The 18,143-nt window shown below is 45.1% G+C and overlaps 1 protein-coding gene across 5 annotated transcripts in view; it reads left to right on the top strand.

Moving 5' to 3' along the window:
• The window catches only part of SLC4A4 (solute carrier family 4 member 4), a 235,811-nt gene extending 225,139 nt beyond the window's left edge, over positions 1-10,672 (top strand). For 4 of the 5 annotated variants that reach the window (XM_074823379.1, XM_074823378.1, XM_074823383.1 and 1 more), the window contains 3 exons: positions 3,744-3,840; positions 5,768-5,847; positions 7,066-10,672. In XM_074823379.1, coding sequence (XP_074679480.1) covers positions 3,744-3,840; positions 5,768-5,811 — 141 coding nt within the window. In that variant the 3' untranslated portion in view covers positions 5,812-5,847; positions 7,066-10,672. The remainder of the gene's footprint in view (positions 1-3,743; positions 3,841-5,767; positions 5,848-7,065) is intronic. The other variant, XM_074823380.1, reaches the window with a different exon arrangement.
• Positions 10,673-18,143: the final 7,471 nt, after the last annotated feature.

The following is an 18,143-nucleotide window of genomic DNA, read 5'->3' as shown; positions in this document are numbered from 1 at the left end:
TGTCACCTTTCTCCCCTGTCACTGTCTTTTACATTTTAGGTGGAGAATGGTTTTCGCCAGCAGCTCTGTTACTTCTGAATATATTCTTGTTTTCTTTTTTGATATTTTTTTACTTAGCCTTTTTAAAAGCACAAAAAGATGTGACTTGCCATATTATAGGAAAGACTGCTTTCTGTTGATAATACTTATGACCTAAATATTTTCAAAGCATACATGGCCTTCTGCAGTATGCTCTTTGGTCCTATCTCAGTTTGCAGCATGCTGTAAAATAATGAAATGTAGCTGCTTATGTCATTACTAAGTGCGGTGACCTGACTAGACTAGATCCACGTGCCTTAGACTGTTCTATTTTTTACTGTACATATGAGAAATGTAGTCGTCGTGCCTTTAAACATTCTCCTACTCAGGTCTAGCATGAACTTAAGTCCTGTAAATTTATATTGAACTGCTAAACACACTGGTTATATAGCACTTTGTATAGTAAGTGTGAACTGCCTTTGGAGAGCTGGCTGCCTTGGTCAGCATTACCTTTTAAAATGTGAAAAGGGAGCTAGGCTTTAATAATTTTAGGCTACATGAAGAGTACTAAGCACAGCGTCACTTGTTCTGCTCATGTAACTGTCCAGGATTCATGAAGAAGGGGTTTTCCTGTGACGCAGGTAGAGGTAAGATCACCTGAAGTGGGAAAAAAATCCGATTTTAACACAGCAGGAGAAACAAATGAGAAGGGATTGCACTCTGTGAGGAGGCTGACAGCAGGAAAAGTCAAGTGGCCCTTTCCTGAGCACTCCTGCCCAGGTCACTGCCCTGCAGCCCCCGAGTTTTGGACTGCAGCCTGGTGTGGTCTGCCAGAGTTGGTCCGCTTGCTCTCTGGCCTCCTTAGTTGACATGAAATGGGTAACAGTGACCTCCCCGAGAAGGAGCTGCTGGGTCAGTGTGTCTGCCAGGAGAGCTTCTTGCAGCAAAGCCCAAAGGTGGCACCACTGCCACCAAACCAGTGGGTGCTGTGGGGTGGTTGTGCCTTGCTGTGTGTTTGGAGGGTTTCTGCTAGGTGTTGTCTGCATCCTTTCTGCACAGAGTAGATCTACCAAATCGGCCCTCCTTGTGCATTAGATAATACATCTGGTGTTTTCAAGAGGAAAATGGCAGCTCCAGGAGTTCCCCCAGACCATCCCAATGCCTGATCTTGCTCAAGAGTGGGAGGACAGAAAAGGCAATCTCAGTCCTGGTGGAGAACAAACTAGAACATGAGTCCTTTATGTGAGAGCTATACAACACTTCTGCAGATCTGTGTTAGAGGCAACAAAGTCAGGCTATTCTGATGAGAAAGTACGTAAAGGCCTTTCTATATAGAATATATGCTGTCTAAAGTAGAGCATGTACACTGCAAGAGACAAAATAGGAATTTCTTAAGTGAGGGTGCAACGTTGTAGGAGGTAGCCTGGATCCATGCTTTGTTAAATGAAGCTGAACCCCAGCTGGGGAGACTGGCTCTTGTGTCAGACAGCAAGCTCCCCTTTCCCATCATTCCTCCAGTTCCTGGGAGGCTGAGGGTGAGGGTTTCCTTCAGCAGATAACTTTGTGCAAACCAAAATGCCCTACTGTACATAGCGAATAGTCAGCAAAGGTTTGACTCCATCCCCTCCTCTTGACTGATTTGAATCCAGCAGCGTTGTATCCTGAGCCATGGCTCCTGTATCTCCAGTGTGTTTTAAGCCACGTCCTCTATTCTCAGGCTTTTCATGAATTTCAGGTACAGTAATCGATCCAATGGCTAAGAGAATTTATGCAAAATGTTGGTTCTTAACTCTTCTTGGGTTTTTTTTTTCAGCACTTGCTTTTACCAGCTTCCTGAATGAAAAGCACTTGGCATTATTGGTTTGATTATTTTCACCCTTTCCCTTCCAGAAATATATCCCCACGGAGTTAGTCCTGTGGGATTTGGCGGCCAATACACCGATCAGAGTTCAGCAAAGAGAATTGCTGGGCGTTGCTAGTGCAGGTGGTGTTAGATGAATGAGTATGGCAAAACATGGCATTAGTGGAGCCCACTCTCAGCACTAGTTAGGACTCACCTAAAGTCCTCACTAGGGGTTTGCTAGCAATCAGGGCCAGCAAAAAGAAGCTGCAAAGAAACATTTTTGGTAATATCACCATTTTTTCTTCCAGCTTGTCTTTACAAAGTATGAATTAGTGCAACTAATTGCTGTGTTTGCCTAACAAACTCAAGTGCCTTAGTTTTCTCTCTGATTTTATGTCAAAAAATGTATGATCTGAGAAAGGCCAGAAATTTTTTTTTATAAAAATATTGGGCTCGTCTATTTAGTTTCAGAGTCAGAAGTGCTGTGTAATGGTCTCTTTTCCCCTTTGGGGCATTTTTGCCAGCTGCAGGTACTTTCTGTCTCTCTGTTCATTTTAAATGGTGAGGTTTAATGTAGACCTTGAACGTCAGCATTGCCGTTCCGCAGACCTCTTAAATATATTTATTAGTACTGAAATGGTGATATGTTGGAGAGGTTACCCAGCTCTTATGCTCTGCTTACAGCATGACCCCAAGCGGATGGGGATTTTGGGATGACTTCATTGTCTCAGTGCTTTTCTGCAGAATTATCTTTATTTGAGCTATGCTTATCCCTCAGCCTTGTAAAATTACTCCTGAGGAAACATTTTGCTATTGGAGTATGAAATACTGCACTGGATGTCACTTATGGTAAAAAATAATTGAAAAATTATAGTAATAATAATGCAGCGAGAGCCGTTCTCTGACCTCTGTAATGTTTTCCTGCCCTGAGTTGAAGGTCTCACTCCCTCCACCCCAGCATTATCCTCAGTGTGGTGTCTAGTTCTCTCCAGGAAGAAAGATGAGTTAATGTTTCTGGCAAATATCACCTTACTTCCTTTGCCAAATTATGCAATATCAGCCCTTCCTTGATTATGAGAAGTTACTTTTATTTTAAAAAAGCAAAATCATTCCAAGTACCTTTTACTAAGCGTAAGCAGGTGGATTACTGAAGCCAGTAGGGTATAAATCATGCTGGTACCCAAACTCCAGGGGGCCCCGTGTACAGCTTTTCTCTGCACTTGGGCCTCTACTTGACCAGTTTGCTGTTTCTCCTGTCTGGCTGGAAGTACTGAATTCTTACAAGGGCACTGGATTTGATGAACTCTTTTACTATAAATAGAGATGTAACTGAGACTGGGTTTGACTCGACTTAAATAAAAAGGGGAGTTGAGTCAGTCCAGCTTAGGGAACCTGTGCTATATCATGTCTGGCCCTTGTCCTCATAGAGCAATTTGAAAGAAAAAAGTGGTTTTACAGAAATCACAGCAGGACAAAATGTGATGATGAGCTTTCACGGAAGCCAGTGCCCTGCAATTTCTGCCTACAAATGCGTTTTCCACCTGTTTTACACTGCAGCCAACTCCAAGCTGAATTGGATGTTTTCTTATAAGCTAGTGACAAAGAAGCTGGTGAGGTGGGGGAAGGGGAAGATATCAGCTACATAAGATTATTCTTTCCATCTGTTTTACTTCCATAGTATGAAGGAAGAGGGACGTTGGCTGCAGTGGGGAACTGGTGGAAACAAGCAGGCAACTAAGCTGGATGATGCTTTTTTATTTTTTTTTCTTTTCTTCTCCTCGTTCCTACAGAAACTATATGAAGGATAATTTTAATTTGTGGGAGGTGATAAGAGAGAGAGCAGTGAAAATATTCTAAGACCTTTTACACGTTTCTTTCACAGTCTGACTGCCCCTACTCAGAAAAAGTCCCAAGTATTAAAATACCAATGGACATCATGGAGCAGGAACCTTTCCTAAGTGATAGCAAACCTGCCGACAGTGAGTAGAATTAACCTCTTGCATGTCTGCTTGACTCTGACTTGCAGTACAAAAATACATATATCTTCAGAGTGATTTAAAAAAAACCAAACAACAGCTTTCCTATTACTCGAGAAGTACTTTTCTTGTTCTTTTGGGTTTTTTTCTCTTTTTTAATTTCCAGGCCTCTGATTAATGACAGATTCTGGTGTTGTGAGCTTTTTTCTTTGTTCGTTACAAAATTGATGTTGTTCCTTCTGGTGCCTCCAGTTTAAGTGCTTTTATCCCGCTACTAACAGGTCTCTCGGCCACTCACTCTCTCCTCCTCTCTCTTCTGACCTTTGCCGTTTTGTGTTGACTGTGCTGATGGTTTGATTTATTTTTTTCTTCTGAGCCTAGTGTTCTGGATTTGCAGCATGTCTAAACTGCATCGCTGTCCTGTTACTGTTTGTTTCCTTAGGTCCCAAGCAGTTGCAAAAATCAGTGTTTAAAAGAATAATTAAGCGTGTCATTGATCCATGTTGCCCATTAAACTGACAAGGCAGTAATCGGTTGACTATTAACATATTTGCCTTCTTAGGTGATTTGCGTTTGTGCTGTTCTGGTTCTTTTTAGTTTCTTATGTTAATATCTGTAATTGATTGTTATGATCTTCATTTTCAGTCATTTTCAATTTTCATATTCTAGTCTTTTAAGTGAGGAATCAGGAATAACAACTGACCTTAGCTTTTCTGCCTTTGCGCTGACTGTTTAAAATGCTATGAGCAATGGGTGCCATCTGGAGATAAATATGCTGTTTTGTCATGAGACGGGAGGGAAGAAATACAAATGATAGTAATAAATCAGTACTGCTGCAAGACTTGTGATTTCTAGAAGTAGGACCTAAAACTACAGCTCTTTAGATCGTTAAACTATCATTTGAATTTAAGAACTGGTACCTAAGTCCCTTGCCATTCAGTGGCATTTAGATACCTTAGGCAATCCTAAGCATTGCTCTGTGGTTTTTAGATAAAGGAACACTTGGAGATTGGCATTATAAAACAAAGCCAAAGAGAAAGAGAAGTTTCCCTGACTAGTTATTTTCAGTATTTTGCTTGTAAGGAAAAGGAAAGGAGCAAAATTAGCTGTGGACAACCAAACAAATCCTCCTCATTTTTCTGTGAAAACACCCTGATGTGCTGAAAACAAATTGCATCCTAAATGTTGTTACACAGGATTTAATGATCAGATGTACTGTTTTCAACAACTTTGAGGCTGATAGAGTTAAGGAAAAGTTAATTCTGCTGCAAACCTGTTTGCTGGAATGCACTTTGAGACAACACAGGGTAAATCACCCATGAGCTGAGCAGTAGTTGGTTTGCGTATTTGTACATTATTTAATTAGAATCAACGCGAAGAAAAAAATTCTAAAAGAACAAGCCTGTGGACTAGAAAAAGTAGCTAGAATCCAGCAACACTGTGGTATTCTCCTTGAATATAACTGTGTTCTGCAATTCAAAGCATATTCCTAATAATGCTACTAACATTAGCTTTCCTTTTAGCAGTAGCAAGAACAGGATTATTATTAACAGAGAGTACTCTTCCCCACAAAAGGGAAGCCATTACAGGCAGCAAGCCACCTATTTTCTCGCAAGGCGTTTGGGTGCGCCGGTGAGGAGCACAGGGTAACTAAAGAGGGGTAGATAAAAGGTAAGTGTCAAGACCTAAAGGTGGTGAAAGTCTTGGGAAATGAGTCTTTTGGTCATGTTGGCAGTTCAAGGGTTTTTATCTTGCAGGAGAGAGTGAGAAATTGAGTGTTTTTATTTGTAAGCTGTGAAACTCATCTGGCAGGCAGCAATAAAAAAGCATTGCCAAACAGATGAGAGTATACTGGGGAAACTGAAGCTGGGCTTGAGAAGCCATGAGTGCCGCAAGCAATGACAAACAAGACTTTCTTCCCTCCCGACAGCAGAAAAATCACCAACATTCCTTGAACGCCATACGTCGTGCTGATACAATTCCTTTCCTTCAGTCATACACCATGCCAAGGTAAGCACCCAAAAAATGCATTTTATAATGATTCCTCAAAAGCATCTTAGCTGCTCTGCAATATACCAAAAGGCAACGAGGCAAAGTTTCTGTCCCCCTATAGGAAAATCTTGAAAAGCACTTTGAGAAAATTCCCTATATAGGGTTGCAGCATCCCAAGTTGACTACCAACATGACCTTGGAGTGCTTGGGATGGGGAGAGGAGAGCCTGTGGGCTCCACTGGCCTTGGTCAGAAACCCAGCTGCAGTACTCGTGGTTGGTTTGGGGTCTAAACCAGAAGCAAGATGCAGAGTAACTGGGAAGAGTCTAGAAAGCACTTCTACAGAGGGAAAAATTGAATTAATTGGGATTGTTTAGCCTTTAAAAAAAAAAAAAAGAGAGAAGATTGCTGTTATGCTTTCCTTCAGCCATGTAAGAGGATGTTGCAAAGAGGAAGTAATCCATTTTCCCATGTCTGTGGTGGAAAATAGAGTAAATAATAACTTTAAATTGCAGCAAGGAAGAGTTAAGTAACAATTTCTCAAAGCTCAGCCCCTTGGGGCCACCTTGGACTTCCCAGTGCCAGGAGTCGGATCTAGACCAAGGCAGCAGTAGTCCTCTGAAATGTCAAAGAAATATCTACACTTCCCAATGTTAGGGGGTGTGTGAAGTTAATCTCAATGGCTGCAACCAGATTATTTCAAAGGCAGTGTATGAGTGTTACCACAACTTGGTGGGAAGCACAAGTGCTGGATACTTGGAGGTCCTCAGTCAGTGAAGTTGGTGGTTTTACCTCCTGACATGAACAGTGTGCAGATCAACTCATTAAAATTATCTCAAGTGATATATGAGTCTTATCTTAAGACCAGCTTTATATTACCACTGTCTGCCAAGGTTATTTACTTGGTATCTGTATGTTGCCATTCCAGAAAGCTGTATTGTGTGAGCTGATGCAAGGAACCAATACTGGGAGTCGAGCATTTGTTCTGTTTCTGGATGTGACACTGTTGGGTGTCCCACTAAGTCCCAGGATCTGCAGTTTACACAAGTTGCCCCTCTTGTTTTGTTTGTAAATTACTGGTTTTCTTTTGCAAGTTGTAGATTATTTTTTCTTTTCAGGATCTGATCACTGGGAAGCTGTGCTAGCGGAAGTCCTGAGCACGGCAGACCACGTTAAGAATGGCTGAGAAGCCTGGAGGTTGTCCCCACACTTACCTTGTCTTTCTTTTTCTTCACAGCCCTCCACGAACTCCAGTAAAAGTTGTGCCTCAAATTAGAATAGAACTTGAGCCTGAAGACAGTGGTTATTTCTGGAGGAGCAAGGGAACAGAAACTACTTTGTAATTTGTCTGTCTGTTAAATCTTTTATGGAATTTATTTTGTCACTAGCCAAATATTAAAATGCTCTCTGCTCCCGACCTGCATAGGTAAATGAGATGCCCCATGCTGCCTCTCCACCCTTGCCCATGCAGATCTCCTCTGATCCCTCCTCACCCAGTTTTCCTGCACTGACCAAGACTTGTTTTGCCTTCTCTGTCGCTTCGACATGCACGCACCTCTCTCATTTGCAAGCAGAGGGCGGAAGTTTTAAGAATATCATATTGTACCTGTGGGAGATGCCAGAGGAACTGGCATTACTTTAGTTGTGATTCAGTGTTTGTTTGTTTGTCTGTTTGTTGTCTGGCAGAACAAAACTGACCTCCAGGCTAATTCGATGTCTTGCTTACACTGCTCAAAGATGCTGGAAAGTGCTGCTAATACTAACTTGCTCTTAAAGCCTGTACTTGTAGTTAACAGAGGAAGGAAAAGGAAAAGGTACTTCACTCCCAGCACAGACAAACCATTGCCATCGTTGTAGCATGTGTTTTGAAATGTCCCTTTCCTATGCAATTTTTTTTTTAAAGAAACACTTTAATGGACTTAATCCGTCAGGTACATTGAAGAGTGTTATTTTCCTAGATTATTTTGTTTAAATTATGGGGGCCTAACCTATGACTTTTTTTTGTCAATTTTTTTAACCTTTTTTTAATTACTGTAAAGAAAAATGAATTTTTCCTGCAGCAGGAAACATATAGTTATGAGTAGTTCTACCTCTTATTTCTAGATGCCAGGCTTTCTGTAAAAAATGTATTGTACCATATATAATGTGATTTTTACAAAAAAAAAAAAAAAAACACAAAACAAACCACAAAACCACAACACCATACCACAATCTCCAGGACATGGCATAGGGCTGGATCAGTTTGATTAACACTTTCTACTCTGAAGCATCTGTTTTAATTAGTATTATGTTATTTTATTATTTTTTTTAATAAGTAATTAACTTTACTATGAAGGAGATGGGATGTAACTTAAATTTCTTGTGATCTAGGAAGAGTCTTAAATGTAATGTTGGTAGGCAAAATACTGACCGGCTACCAACATCAGTGGACAGATGCTGATTGTATTCATGTCATTGATTTCCGACACGGTATTGTTTGAATTATTTCTTTTGAGACATCGGTGTGTGCACGTGTGTGTATGTGTATATGTGAGAAGACACCAGGTGCATTTCAGGCACAATGATGGTGCAATGGAGTAGAAAGACAGCTGAAGATGGCCTACTGGGATGTTCATCCCAACACTTATGTTCGCCAGGCTTACAAACATTGGCATCCTCTAGTGTCCCACATCTGTTTACCATCATCTACAGGATTTACCCTAAATCTTGACTGCTCGGTCCTAGACTCACCTGTCTGTACATGGTGATGCATCAGTATGAAGCAGGCTAGTCCTGAGCATGCCCAGGCTTTTGGTTTTAAACGAAGCAAGCCAATATCACCTTGGGAGAGATGATTTTCTCTCTGTAGCATGTATGCATATGTACTTGTGTGTGCATGAAAACATGCATTTGGGAAATTGGGCTTCACTGAGACGTTTCTTTGATGAAGTGTGAGGACTACACATAACACACTAAAAGCTTCATCAAAAAAAAAAAAAAAAAAGGAAAAAAAAGCCCAGCTTTAAGGGCCTAATTCCCCAATGGAGAAAAACCCTGCCACAGAGGACAGGCATTGCTGCTGCTTTTGTCCTTGTGCAACCAAAGTCCGTGTTGGTTAAGTAAACAGAATTTCATGATGGTGCTGAGACCTTATATGCCAAATTTTAGCATCTACTCGCTCGTAGATATCGGCAACAGGAGGTGCAGAATAGGGCTATTCTTTTCCTTCCCAGATATGCTGTAGAAGCAGCTGACCACCTTACTTTCCCTACAGTGCTTTGGTTAAAGGATGAGTTGACAGAGACCCTGATAGTTTGAGCTTGATCTCCTGCAGAAGGATGGCAGAGCTGCAGAGGCGCCTGCACCGCACACACACGTACACACACCTCCGTACATTCCCCTACTCGTTCTCGAGGGATCTTGGTTTCAGCTTCCATGAAATGTGTGTTGACTCTCAGATCAACAGTCCGGGAACCCAGCCCAAATCCGCTTCAGAAAGGCTGAGGAAACATCAGAAACGGCCAGAAAAGGAGCGGCTCTGTGATCCCTTCCGCTGCCAGGCCCCGCTAGCTGGAGGACAGATAAGCTGGGAAGTGCAATGCCAGCTTCAACCAACGGTTTCCATCCCTTGGTCAACACAAGTCCATAGCTCCCAAAGGGGAAACGGACTCGAGCGTCACCTCCAGAGTACACGGGAGCTGCTTGTGTTTTGCCTGGACCTTTATTTGTCGGAATCCCAATAACGATGGAGGAAAGATAGAACCAGATGAATGGAGGGAAGTGGCTTCCCTGCTCCCGGTAGGCTTCGCGGGCAGGGCACTGCACCCACGCACACACTCAGGCTCCTGTCTGCTGGCACCTGGGGAGGGGATATGTCTCCACAAGAATGAGGTCTTCCACTTTTGAACCATGTTAAATGTACTTGAAATGTATTGACTGCTGATCTAGATCTTTCTCTCTCTTTTTTTTTTTTTATTTTTAACCCGAGGGAGCTGTTGTACAGAGGGTAGCATTACTGAAGGGATGGGACAAAGGTTTCTGTAGCTTTCCATGAAAAACACACAACTCCAGTGACAGGAGATGGACATGTTTCCTTTCCTGGTGCCTGACACTAGCACTTCATTGGAGGTTGTGTCTCTTTTGTTGGTTTTTTCCTTTAAAAAATAAAACCCAGCACAAAGAGAGCAACCGAGAGCTCTGCTGGCATCAGGAGTCAGTGGGCAGGGAAGAGAATCAGAATTCAATCAGAATTGGGTATTTTATGGGAAAAGCCTGGGTGAGCACTTCTGGGAGTAGGTGTGGAGACTGACCCAAAGCCCTTTGAAATCGGAGGCGGGCATCAAGAAATGAACTTCCCAGAGCAAAACCAAGCCAGGTCCCAGCTCATGGTGGGACCCAGTGTCAGCCACCCAGCCGCAGCCAGCTTTGTCCCAGCCCTGGGAATGTGGTGGCCATCTGCCTCTGTAGCTCACACTTACTTGTCATCGTGGCCGATACATCTTTGTATTTGTATTTTTATTTTTTTGAATCAACACGCACTTTCAGATACTTTTATTATTGTTTTTAATTCTCGTAAGTCTGTATTTGTTTTGGAGGAACGAATAAAAAATTAGTATAAAATGAAGTGGATCAAGATGGTGGAACAAAAAGGAAAAAAAGCAGAAAACATTTCAATATATTAAAATGATTTTTTTTCCAGTAATATAAAACATGAAATTCCTTATAACATTATAGTATTTTACAGTTTTATGAAGCTTTCTATTGTGACTTTTATGGAATCAAAAGATGAAGATGATGAGATATTTTAGCATTTATATTTTTCAAAATTAAATGTATACTGAAAATAAAGTAACTTTATGCATTTATTGGAGAGTTGTGTGTTTGTTTTTCCTCATTATATACTCAAGTCTTGTTTGAATTGAGATCCTCGTATCAGTGTTTTTGTAATCGTGATTTCCAAGGGAAGATGCTCAGTGACTCTCTGGAGGAAGAGGATGCTTCGGAAAGCTCTGGCAAATACACGTAAAAAATTGTAGGGAAAGTCTCTTAACAAATCACAGAGGGATTTAAGATATATGACTGTAAAAGTGAGTTATAATGACGTAAATACTCTCTCTTGAAATAATATATTGAAGCTTTTTGGGGAGTGAAATACAACTTGTTCATAAATAAAGGTGAAGAGACCCAAGTCCCATCTGCATAAGTCAACGGACACCAGGTAGTGACAGAAGGCAGCAGCCAGGTACAAATCCCAGCCCCACACCAGCTTTTTTCTTGATGGGTCCTTTATTGGCCCATTCCTCACTGTGCACCACATTGGCAGAAGGCTGCGAAGGAAAGTGGAGCATGACCAGAAAAAGGTGCTGGTGGAGATGTAGGCACCTTCACTGACCCCACTAAAGATCATTTTGTGATGCAAAGAAGGCCCTCGAGGAGTTCAATGCCATGGTACCCTGAGTCCAACCTGGGATTAGACAACATTGTGAAATATGTGTCCAGTAACAGGGATGTTTCCCCTCGCACCGCAAATCCAAGGATTGTGGTCACTGTGGTGGTGCCAGGGGCTTGGTCCTGGACAGTGGTGGGAGATGGGGCTGGTGGGGCTGGAACATCTCCTGTTCCCGCTCCCATCAAGCAAATACCCCCGTCAAGCCAGCTAAAACGCATCACTTGGGACTCGTATAGAAAACATTCTGTGCAGGTTAAGTTCCCTTATGGAAACGGCCTCTGCTGAGGAGACACTGCCCTTCTCCCTGAGCAGGCATAGGATTGATCTCCTTCCCCATCATAGGTGAGGGTCTGGCCCACTGTGGCCCCCTGGGGCTCACCAACCCCCATTTCACATGTTCCAGGGGCAATGGGAAGGGCTGCTTCCTGGCTGCCATACATGTGCAAGGATAACTTCTGGTGATAGCTCAAGATGGCCAACACTATCAAGACAAAGAGCAGGGTTGGAAAATGATGAAAACCCTCAGCAAAGTTCGCCGATGACACTGAGCCGTGTGATGCAGTCGACACGCTGGAGGGAAGGGATGCCATCCAGAGGGACCTGGCTTGAGAGGTGGGCCCATGTGAACTTCATGAAGTTCAACAAGGCCAAGTGCAGGGTCCTGCACATGGGTCAGGGCAATCGCAAGCACAAATACAGGGTGGGCCATGAGTGGATTGAGAGCAGCCCTGCAGAGAAGTACTTGGAGGTAATGGTGGATGGAAAACTGACTATGAGCCAGCAATGTGTGCTCACAGTCCAGAAAGCCAACTGTATCCTGGGCTGCATCAAGAGAAGTGTGACCAGCCGGTTGAGGGAGGGGAATCTCCCCCTCTACTCCACTCTCATGAGACCCCACCTGCAGTCCTGTGTCCAGCTCTGAGGCCCCCAACAGAAGAAGGACATGGACCTGCTCGAGCAGGTCCAGAGGAGACCATGAAGATGATCAGGGGGCTGGAGCACCTCCCTTATGAGGACAGGCTGAGAGAGTTGGGGTTGTTCAGCCTGGAGAAGAGAAGGCTCTGGGGAGACCTTATAGCGGCCTTCCAGTACTTAAAGGGGGCCTGCAGGAAAGATGGGGAGGGGCTTCTTATCAGGGGGTGTAGGGGTAGGATGAGGGGTAACGGTTCTAAACTAAAAGAGGGTAGATTTAGATTAGATATTGGGAAGAAATTCTTGACTGTAAGGGTGGTGAGACACTGGCACAGGTTGCCCAGAGAAGCTGTGGCTGCCCCCTCCCTGGCAGTGTTCCAGGCCAGGTTGGACGGGGCTGTGAGGAACCTGGTCTGGTAGAAGGTGTCCCTGCCCATGGCAGGGGGTTGGAACTAGGTGATCTTTAAGGTCCCTTCCAACCCAAACCATTCTGTGATTCTATGAAAACCACTAGAGAAACCCTTGGCTAATTTTTCAGTGGGCTGTGGTGGGAAAGGGGTGAGCGCCCATCAGCACCTGTGTTCAGGGTCTGCACTTGGGGCCCCAAGAGCCTCAGCACCATGGGGCTGCCAAGAGAGCAGGGCTGTGCCTGCCACAGGGGCTGCCCCAAGGGCTGGCTGAATCTCTTCATCCTTTCCTGTGGGTTTTTCTCATTATCTGGTGGGCAATTCCCTTGCATGACACCACAATGCTGAAACTTGTGAGCCACCGCATGCTTGGCCCTACAGCATATCTGTGGTGTTGAAGTGCTCCTCCCGCAGGTCTCCCCTTCAATAAGCACCGGCCTCTGCATTTTTGCATCAGAAGCATTTAGAAAATGGTCAATATTGCTCACACAATGTGGCTGGAGCCATCACAGTGGTGTGCAACCACCATGGATGGTTTGTGTGGCACCATCTTCCTCCTGGGGCTGCTTTGTTGCTCTGACAAAACACTTGCCCACAGAAAGAGGCTCCCCAGGACAAGGGAGAACTGTGTTACAGAGATGTCTTGGGTGTGCAACTTCTGGGGGGCAGGCACAGGGAGCCCTGGCAGTCCAGCTGCAGGGTTGTGGGCAGCACCAGAGGGAATCATGCTACAGCTGGGCAGCACAGCCAGCCCTTGGCTAGGGAGAAGCTGGGTTGGGGGGGTGGTTTGGCATCCCCGGGACACTGAAGGATAGCTCACCAGCTGGGCTGAACTGGAGCTTGATTCCCAGCTCTCCCCGGGGTGGGTACTTTGCCATTCTGTGTTACGCAGGGGGAGACCAAGTCAGAGGAGATGTTTGCTGAGAACCAGCACAGCAAAGCTGTCCTGGGTGGTTCAGGCATGCGAGCCCCTAGCTTTGAGCACCCCAATGTTGGGTGGCCAGCGGGACCCTGGGTTTTGGGTGATGCCCCTCACCTCAGGGACCAGCTGTGGGGGCCGGATCTGGAGGGTGACCAGGAGGTCCCAGAGCCACACAGCGTCTCTGCCACCTGCAGACAGGTAAGGGTGAGCCCTACATGGCATGGGCTTCTCTAAGAAATCTGTTTTCTGGGCTGAAACTTATTATGACCAAACTTTGCTTTTTGCACTCGCGGTTCCTTGGCCAGGAATAACGATCAGTGAGTGCGTGGGACTGGGACAACAGCAACCATCAACACCTCTCTGACTCCACTAACGTTATGAGCGGCCATCCGGATGATAGAGAATTGTAATGCAGCATCAACTCCTCCAGAAACCCCATCCCTCCCTGCCACAGGAGGAGGTGGGGTCATTAAAACACTTACAAGGGTATTTTGAGCTAACTCTTTAGTAAGGAATATGGGTCATGGTTTGTTGATGCAATGATGAAGCTGCAGGTCCCCAAAGCTTTCTCTCTTTGACTGCTGCTCTGCTGCACCTGACCTGGCAGGCTTGGTTTAGGTAGCACCAAGTTCTGCACTCTTAAACTGGGACCAAAAGTGATATATTTTCCAGTATCTCTCCCATTTTGTCATTGTGGAAAGCATTTTGTGGTATTTTAGGACTCTACTATGTTTTAGGCAGCTACTTCTGCACCAGGTACCAGGATTATCCCCTGGGGAAATAAATTACTTATTCCTTGCAGCTGCTGGAAGCCCTGGGTGTGAGCTGGGTGGCATGAGCATCACCTGCAAACTGGTCCCCTCCTTCACAAATTGCTGTTCATGTCCTGCCAGCTGGCCAGATCTCTGTGGGTGTTTGGGCTGTCAAGACAAGAGGAAAACACTTGCTGCTCCTTTTAGGAAAGTGCTGTATGCAGTATAAAAGAAAAACTAAGTTAAAAAGAAGTATGAACCCATTACTTGCTGGGTTTTTGTGTAGTTGAAGTTGATGGCAGGGATGCTGCTGGCCCAGAAGAGCAAACTCTGGTCTGAGTGGCTGGGGAAAGGAGTCACTGGGAAAGCAAACAGCCCTGTTGGTCTCGGAGGCAGATAAAACTAATGCTTTTAACCTTTTTCATAATGCTTTTATGGATCTAGTAAGAGATTTAAAAAAAAAAAAAGAGAGACAGAAGTTAGTCATTTATTTCTGTGCTGGGTTAACCTGCTCTTCACAAACAAATCACTTGCCCCACAAGTTAGATGCCTGGCAGGGAGGCAGAAAACACCCTGCGTTCCCCTGAAAGGCTGGGCAATGCTGTGAGCTGACTGCGGCAAGATTGGAGAGGTTTTTCCAATTTTTATGAAACCCACCCTGCTCCATGTCATTTAATAAACACTTACGTGCTTTCCTCTCTTCAGGAGCCTGGGCATTGCTCGGCTGGGCTGCGAGCACCAGGGAGGTCAATGTTGGGAGCTGTTTTATTCAGCGCCACTGGTTTTTTAGTGCCTCCAGCAATTCATGGCACGGTTTTCCCATCGCAGCCCTGCTTTCCCTGATTGGAAGCTTTTAGTGATGTTACTCCCACTCTGCCACTGTGTCTGCAATGTATTGCTGTTTAATTACTACTGTACCAGCCGTGCAATTAGTGTGACTAACTGCTCGAGACGGTTGTGGTTGGGAATGGTATCTGTCTGGCAGAGGTATTTGGTTTGGGTTTATTTTTCAGTCTGTCCTTGTTGCACTGCCTGCTCCAACGTCATGGCACCCTCTGTTTTGGGTTTCACAAGCTGCCTGGCAGAAAGGTGCAGGAGGTGGCCTGGGGTTTGCTGGGCACCCTGATGAGCAGATAGACCGGCCAGGAAGGGTTGCTCTAAGCAGCAAGGGTATTTAAAAAAACAAAAACCAACCCACAACAGGGACTTTGCTTTTTCTTCCAAATCTCTGAAAATGGGTTAGAGAGCTGCAGCGATGAAAATTCATGAGGCAAATCTGCTTCATGCCTGTTGCAGTGCTGAGGGCAGGAGGAAGGAGGCCCAGTAAACAAAATTAAAAGCAAAACCAGGCAAAAAGCCCCACTGCAATGAAGAGTAGAAAAGGAAAGTGGTTTCTGCGTGGCTTGGCAGAGGCCTGGGTGGGAGTCCTTTGGGGGTGTGTTGCTGGCCGGGTCAATGCTCCTGGGTGGCATCAGCTAAGAGCAGACCTGCTGCTGTACCTGCCAGCCCGGGCTTTCTCAGAAGAAAACTGGTTTTAATAAAAAAATAATTGTTGTGGTTTATGTTTATTTAGTTGTGGTTTTTTTAAACAGCAGTTGATTATGTTTTGGGTCATTTTTTTCCTCCCACAAGGTCTCCATGTAAACAATGACAGTGGCTTTGCCATCATGGGGTGCAATGCCAGTGCTTCCCAGGAACCCTCACAGGGTGCTGTGCAGGCTGCGGCCAGCAAAAGTTTTGTTTTCCCCAGGCAGGGTAGGGACTCGGGGCATTTTCTGATTTTATTTTCACTCTGGTGTGCAACACATACCTTCTCCATCCCAAAAGCTGGAAGCTCCCCAGGCGACTGTGGGCAGCTTCTGGTGCAAAACAAAGGGGACACGTCCTTCGTGCTGGGCTGGGATGGAGAGGGCTGTCGGCTCAGGGATGGATGCGCGGGGAAGGTCCTGAGAGCTGTTTTGGAGAAGTGACCTGTTGCTAAAACAAAATCCTTGATAATGGATTGTCCTGGTTTCAGACCACGACATGGATGCAATCTCTGTAATGGCTTGGTGTGATCACTTGCCTGATTAGTCAGTAGGGAGGAAGATGGGCAGAACTGGGTTGTTCTATACATAATTAAAGCTAAAAGGAGCCCAAATGCCAATGCTAATAAACACTCTCGTTAAATAAATACAGAGGGCAGAGCAGGCATGTGGCTGTCCAAAGCCTCCTGCTGAGGTAGGCAGCGTTTTCCCACATGCTTTTGGAGTCAGAATGCAGTGAGCGTGGGTGGGTTTTGGCCAGCCAGCCCTGTGCCAAGGGCTGGGGAGCTGGTGGCCAAATGCCCTGCCCAGCCACCGGGCTGGCGTGCAGACAGAGGTGGGATGTTTCTATCCCAGTGTTTGGTGCCTGGTGAGGCTGCTCATGTTCACAGAAGACACCCCAGGCTTGCTTTTTTTAACAGCTTTGCTGTTCCTCTGTGGCATTTTAGGGTGTTCCCTGATACCCATCAGCTTGGTGGGGTTCAGCAGCCCCAGAGCCGCTGTCAGGCAGATAGAAACCCCCTGGTCAGGGCTTGGATGGGCACGTTTGCAGGCGAGGGAATAGCAAGGAGCTGAACATCCTTATGCCCTTTGTCTTCATCTGCTGATTACCAGCAAGGCTTCAGGTTTTTTAAGCCCCTGATAGCCAAGGGGATGGAACACCACAGCAGCAAGTGATGCCTCCTTCTAAAAATGTGTAGGGCAAATCCCTTGCCAGAAGTTTTGTGCTCAGAGTGTGAAGGGGTGAGTGATGCAGGCTGCTCTGGAGAGAGCCTGGGCTTGGCTTCTTGCTCCCTCCATCGTGCCCAGTCTTTCAGCATTGGGAAATGCCCTTGGGATATCACAGTGCACACTTCTCACCCCGAAAGCTGCAATGATAATAACAAATGCTGTTTCATTTTCCCTTTTTTTCATATCTATCAGCACATTTCCTAGAAGAGGCACACAGCAGAGATGTTCTTGGCTTAATTGTATTTCTCCAATTTTTCTTGGAAACTCAGAAGGTCACTGTAATTGTTAGCCCTTACCATATGCATCTTGAATTTGACGGATGCAAATACGATGCTGAAATGGAGCGAAAGCTCAGGCTGGTCTTTAACACCTTGTGCCTGATAGAGACTAAACTGCTTTAGGGGAGGGATGGAACAGGGCCTTCTGTCTGACCAGGGCCCAGGGGTGCAGTGGTGACTGTGGCTGGTCCCCAGATCTGTTGCCTTGGGTATCACCTGCAGCAAGAAGCTGAAATGGAACACATCTACGTACAGAGTGATGTACCAGGAGAGGCAAGAGAATTTCCTGGCAATGCCAAGTATATGAATGAGATGTGGGTCCCTCATTCCAACAGAAGAGGATAAAAAACAACTGTTAATTATTCTGGAGAATAAAGCACAATGTAACAGGGTAATGAGTGGGTGGAAGCGGTGTCTCAGTGTCTGTGCATTAGCTGCTACAATGCAGTAAGGTCCAGCCCCAGGTTGGTGGTAACTGCCTGTGTGCTACCGCACTTGGAGAGTGTGTTCCACACCCATGCAGAGAAAGGGTGTTTATCTTGCCCATTGACACGTGCCTTGCACAAAAAAAAGGCAAGTTATACTTTCTTCCTAGTTCTGCCCCCCAAAATAATAATGTCTTGCCACCCCATGCAGCCTCTATGGCTCCACATCATGGGGAAACCAAGCAGAGACTCAGGGGCTACAGATGCTCTCCAGTACAGAAAGGAACCAACATGAACGTTTTTTTCTTGTTTTCACTTAAGGTTGGGTCTGGTGAGCGTGGCAACTTGACTGCTAAGGCTGTCTGCAAAGTAATTACTCTGGGGCCTTAATTAGCTTTAAATTGATTTCTCCCAATTTTGGCCATTAATTCTCTG

This window comes from Strix aluco, chromosome 4 (genome assembly GCF_031877795.1).
Source record: "Strix aluco isolate bStrAlu1 chromosome 4, bStrAlu1.hap1, whole genome shotgun sequence".
Classification (NCBI taxonomy): domain Eukaryota; kingdom Metazoa; phylum Chordata; class Aves; order Strigiformes; family Strigidae; genus Strix; species Strix aluco.
Note: the sequence above shows the minus strand (reverse complement) of the source record. Positions and strands in the feature narration are given on the sequence as shown.